This window comes from Hyperolius riggenbachi, chromosome 9, assembly GCF_040937935.1.
Source record: "Hyperolius riggenbachi isolate aHypRig1 chromosome 9, aHypRig1.pri, whole genome shotgun sequence".
Lineage (NCBI taxonomy): Eukaryota > Metazoa > Chordata > Amphibia > Anura > Hyperoliidae > Hyperolius > Hyperolius riggenbachi.
The window spans coordinates 175,416,013-175,422,012 of NC_090654.1; the positions used below are offsets into that span (position 1 = coordinate 175,416,013).

General features: G+C 44.8%; 1 protein-coding gene across 1 annotated transcript in view; it reads right to left on the reverse strand.

Moving 5' to 3' along the window:
• DNAH12 (dynein axonemal heavy chain 12) overlaps positions 1 to 4,436 on the reverse strand; it is a 257,076-nt gene extending 252,640 nt beyond the window's left edge. The window contains exons 1-2 of the mRNA XM_068253712.1: positions 4,245 to 4,436; positions 2,224 to 2,372 (exon numbers count right to left, since the gene is read on the reverse strand). Of these exons, the coding sequence (XP_068109813.1) occupies positions 2,224 to 2,372; positions 4,245 to 4,415 (320 nt within the window). The 5' untranslated portion in view covers positions 4,416 to 4,436. The remainder of the gene's footprint in view (positions 1 to 2,223; positions 2,373 to 4,244) is intronic.
• Between the last annotated feature and the right edge of the window lie 1,564 nt (positions 4,437 to 6,000).

A 6,000-nucleotide genomic window follows, 5' to 3' on the forward strand; every position in this document is an offset into this window, starting at 1 on the left:
TGGTTAGCGCTCTCGCCTTGCAGCGTTGGGTCCCTGGTTCGAGCCCCAGCCAGGTCAACATCTGCAAGGAGTTCCTATGTTTTCCCCATGTCTGCATGGGTTTCCTCCGTGCACTCAGGTTTCCTCCCACATCCCCAAAACATACCGATAAGTTAATTGGCTTCCCCCTAAAATTGACCCTAGACTATAATACATACACTACACAATACATACATAGATATATGACTAAAGTAGGGATTAGATTGTGAGCTCCTCTGAGGGACAGTTAGTGACAGATCCATATATACTCTGTACAGCACTGCGTAAGATCACTGCGCTTTATAAATGCATAATAATAATAATAAAAAAAAATCTACCAGATTTGCTAAATGTCATTACCTCATGCGGTAAATTACCATACATGCGGTAATTTGCTCGAAAACCCTCCCAGAATTGAGGCCAATGTGGGTGCACTTCACAACCAGTAAAATAAACCAGTGTTTACTATTTCTGCCCTGGAACTTCCTGTGTTAGCTGCCTGCTTTGCTCACTGGACAATCAGCAACATTTAGACAGACAAGTGACAGCGCTCAAGGATGCATCTGAATTGTAAGCCAACAGAGGCAATGCTGATCCCCTCTGGAACTAAATACATGCCTTAAATGCAAAACAGATGCAAATTGTGTGCTAATTCTAATCTAAAGGTGGCCACACACGATACAATAAAATGATCCGATTTTACAGCAATTCGATAAAAACGATTGTATCGCCCGAAAAATCGAAAGCTTTTTTTTTTATTCGACTGAAAAATCTGATCGGATTTCCCGTTTTTTTTCAATTTATATCAATCCGGAATGCCAGATATTTCGCTTCAATTTTTTTAAAGATTGTATGGTGTGTGTTAGGTTGTCAATTTATTAATCTACACTCCCTAGCAATTTTCTCAGAGTTTCCAATCAGTTTTATCATAATTGTGGAAAAATGTAACACAGGTGTGTGGTACATTGGTCATATTTTTGAAATGTTACAATCAGTTAGAAAAATTGATTGCAATTCTTAAATTGAACAGATATTTACAAAATTGTATGGTGTGTGGCCACCTTTAGGCTTTTTGAAAGTGAAATTGGAAGAGTGAATTAAGCTGGCCACTAGTATACTTACATTCAATTTGCACAGAGATATGGCAGCGCTTTCAAACAAAACTTATACCTGAATGATTTGTTTGCATTGATGTGCAGAGCTCCAATAACTACTGGACTAAATTACACACCTAGCGGGTGTTAGCTTCAGTGATAATATGTGCACAGATTATTACCCCACGGCGGTGACATGCCCCCTCTGGGAAGATCTAACGCTAATCTAGCTCTGCTCATCAATGCAAAAAAATCATTCAGGTATAAGTTTTGTGTGAAAGCACTGCCATATCTCCCGCTGTGCAAATCAGCAACATTACACTGACACTTCAGTTTTGAATGAAATGTAGGAAGACTATGGATTGGTGTTAAGAAGATTGAGGATATAACTGGGTTGGAATCTGTTTGCAGCCTATGAGATTTAGTTTAAAAAGTAGTGGAATGCTTTATTATTATTATGTAGTATTTATATAGCACCGACATCCTCTGCAGCACTGTACAGAGTATACTGTCTTGTCACTTAACTGTCCCTCAGAGGAGCTTACAATCTAATCCCTACCATAGTCATACGTCTACGTATGTAACAGTGTTTGCATCGTAGTCTATGGCCGATTTAGGGTGAAGGTTGTATGTTTTTTTGGGATGTGGAAGGAACCCGGAGTGCCCGGAGGAAACCCACACAGACACAAGGAGAACATACAAACTCAACGCAGATAGTGCCCTGGCTATTATTCGAACGGGAGACCCAGCACTGCAAGGCAAGAGAGCTAACCACTACACTACCGTGCTGCCTTTATGCATTTACTAGCCTTTAGCCTTATTAATTTACTAATCAATAGCCACAATAACACAAAAAGCAGCAAAGCAATAATGTACAATATTTTCTAGTATGCTAGCTGGAACCCCAGGGCATATATCCCAGGGCCCTAGCAAGACCACTGATATTAACACAATTCTTGTCCTGAAGCCCAAAATAAGAATATTTTAAGTTAATAAGGTTCCCATGGCTGGCTAGGAAATATAGTTACAGAAAGGTGTCCCCTAAGGAATATGCAAACATTGCTAAGTTACCACTCTGAACCTCTATCCATCATTCCAATATAGGACTCACATGATTTCATTCAGAGACTTTTGGTGCTCCCTGCTCCTCTTGTGTCTCAACAGCTTTTTACTGGTTGCACTTGTGGTGGCTGGGAGGATGAGTGGAGGAAAATGCAGACGCTCCTCAGGAGGGAGATGGGAGGTTCTGTGGGAAGCCATCTAAACCCAAATAAAAGTAGAGAAAAGTATATCAGCCAGTACTAAAGTACAATAAACAGCTATCTGAGCAGGTACAGAATAGGTGAATATTCGGTTACTCTCCACTATCATGGTGACAGCCCAGATCACAACCCACTCTTCTTGCTAACTCACACTTATGTAACCCACAGGAAGCTGACAAGTTGGAACTTTTTTCTAGAGCAGTATGACTTCAGCACAGTGGCATACCTAGGGCATTTGACACCCGGTGCTGGGTATTATAAGATCCCCCCCCCCCCCCCCCCAAAAAAAAGAAAAAAAAGAAAAAAAAAACAAGGAAAGGAGTGAGTGTGGCATACCAAGAGCGGCTCGGCAGGTAATGCCAGGTATAGGTGCCCCGTTATAGATTATATAGTTGCCCCAGTATACATAATAAAGTTGCCCCCAGTATAAGGTAGCTAGCATAGTTGCCCCCAGTATAGGTAGATAGTTGCCCCCAGTGTAAGTAGTATAGTTGCCCCCAGTGTAAGTAGTATAGTTGCCTCCAGTGTAGGTAGTATAGTTGCCCCCAGTGTAGCTGCCCCCAGTATAGCTAGTATAGTTGTCTCCAGTATAGCTAGTATACTGGCCCTCAGTATAGCAGCCCCCAGTGTAGCTAGTATAGTGGCCCCCAGTGTAGCTAGTATAGTGGCCCCCAGTATAGCTGCCCCCAGTGTAGGTAATATAGTGGCCCCCAGTATAGCTAGTATAGTGGCCCCCAGTGTAGGTATTATAGTGGCAACAAGAATAGCTAGTATAGCGGCCCCCAGTATAGCTAGTATAGCTGTCCGCAGTATAGCTAGTATAGCTGCCCCCAGTGTAGGTAGTATAGTTGCCCCCAGTATAGCTAGTATAGTGGCCCCCAGTAAAGCTGCCCCCAGTGTAGGTAGTATAGTGGACACAAGTATACCTAGTATAGCGGCCCCCAGTATAGCTGCTCCAGTATAGCTAGTATAGCTGCACCCAGTGTAGGTAGTATAGTTGCCCCCAGTATAGCTAGTATAGCTGCACCCAGTGTAGGTAGTATAGTTGCCCCCAGTATAGCTAGTATAGCTGCCCCCAGTGTAGGTAGTATAGTGGCCCCCAGAGGGGTGGGCAGCGCAAGAAGGAGAGGCAGCGGGGACAGCGGTGGGGAGGGGAAAAGATTCCCCCTCCCTCACCTGGGTCCCCTCCTTCAGCGCTCTTCCCCTCCAAAATGCGAAATGTATCAATTTTGTATCAATTTTGGGGTGATTTGCCTCAATGGTATAGGGAAATCGCAATCGCTTGAAAAAGCGCTTTGTATAACGATTTCCCCATCGCTTTGCAGAATAAATACATTGTATTTATTATTTTCCGGGTCAAAGAGTGCACTTCCTGACGTCAGGAAATAAACAAACAAATCGCTCTGCAAAAGCGCTTAGAAAAGTGCTTTACAAAAAAACTGTAGCAAGCAGGTAAGCGTAAAAAAAAATGCTGGCCTCAACGATTGCGATTTTAGATGTGAACAAAGCCTAAAGGTTGGGGACCTGGGCCCCATAGCAACAACTATGACTAGGATATTATTACACCCCTAGGCACATGCTATAATAATCTCTGAAGCAGTGCTCTATAATAAATAATAGAATAATTCAATCATAGTAGGCATGCTTTTTCTAGAATTACAACAAAGCACAGGAACATTATTAACATATGCAGGATATGCATATGACCCAGCTTGTGAACGTGTGTCATGCTGGACTGATTTTCTATAATCAACATATAAAAACTTTTAGCCTGACAGCTAGTCCCCGGCCTCATTATCATATCACAGTAAAGTTTAGATGGGTAGTAGTTGAGGTGATATATGACTGCCGCTAATGGAGATCAGCTCACCTGGCTGGCCTCTAGCGCTGATCTTCCCGGTAAGAAGTGATGAGACTCAGGCACTGCTCCCGGGATCAGCGGTAGCTCCTGGTTATCAGATCTCCCTTCTCGGCCATTAAACAAGCCGGTTGCCATGGAATCTGTGGGCAGGGAGATGGGAGGCGGCTCTTTTCTTGCCATACGAATCAGGGCGGCGCTGTAGTATAAGTTCAGTTGCCTGCTGTGGCCAAAGCGAGTGTTACTATGCAGGGATCGCTGACTTGAGGTGTATTTACTATTATTGGAAACAAGCAGGCGCAGAATGGCCAGCGGGAGACCCCCAGCCGGCCAGCCCGCCTCTCATTTAATTTAGGGCTAGGGGTGGTGCAGTACCTGGTGCATTCAGGCTGGCTGAGGGAAACTAAAGTGCAATTAGAGGGCTGGCAAGCTGTAATTGTACACAGCATGAAGCAGAGCAGAGGCTAGCCTCCTGCAGGGTCCATAGAAATAAAAACTCTGCTTTCTGCCTCTCTCACTATTGTTAAGACTGCATGTGGGCACAGAGCTGGGACAAGGTCCTCCAGGACCCAAGGCTGAGACACCAAAGTGCGCCCCACCATCCCTCCCACCCCAGCTGTCACATACTGATTGGTATTAGACTAAGAGGGCCACAGGGCCCACAACCTCCGCAACACCTTAATATCTAGTTTTCTGGCTTGCAGTCACTGCTATGTATCCCCTTTTCTTATTTCTTTCTGCTTCAAACACAATTAGAAATGACAGCTGAATTAATTGTGCGCCCCCTCCTACACTGTGCCCTGAGGCTGGAGCCTCTCCAGCCTATGCCTCGGCCCGGCCCTGTGTGGGCAGCTAGATGAGGTAATACACAGACATAGATTGATAAGTTTTAGACTCCAGGAGAGCTGCTGTCAGACTTATGTGAGAGACTGGCAGGGACAGGTGTCATTTTACCTGCAAATAGCCTCTGTGTGATGAGGGACTGCAAAACAGATAAGCTCTTTGCTCCATGGCAGGCTCTCAGTCTCTCTCCACTCCTACTATCTCCCTTATTTACCTTTGATTGATCCCCTAGTTCTGGGTGTCTGTGTCTTTTGTTATACAGCAGAGTAATCAAGCAGCTTGGGGGGACCCAAAACCACTAGAAAAGTATAAGGGACTAAAAGAGCCCCCCAAAAAACCCTCCTACTCTAGCTTTCCTGTCATACAGGAAAGCTAAATAAAAGTACAATCCTGGTGAGGCAAATATCTTCTTCCCTGTCTTTCAGCTTTTCTCCTCTTTCTGGATAGTGTGCTGATTGGGCTCTGCCTCTGCCTCAGGTGAACAGGATTCAAATCTTCCTGTTCCGTAAGCCAGCACCTACTCAGTAAAGGAGTCCTGGGGCTAGACTCCCTAACGCTGCCACTGCTTACTGACAGGGACGTAGCAATAGGGGTTGCAGAGGCTGCGACCGCATCGGGGCCCCGAAGCGACCGCATCGGGGCCCCGAAGGGACCTCCCTCAACTGCAGTATTAGCTCTCTGTTGGTCCTGTACTCATAATGATCACTTCTATAGATACTTTGAATAGTAGTAATCAGGGGCGTAACAATAGACCCTGCAAGGGATGCAACCGCAGGGGGCCCAGAATCCCCATGGGGGAGAAGACTCTTTTCCCTGTCCTGAGAGACTGACAACTAAGGGTGCAGAGAGAAAAAAAGCTTTCTGATCTCAGCTAAGAGGTGCTAAAACAAATAAATTATTATATTTTACACAATTGTCTTCAATT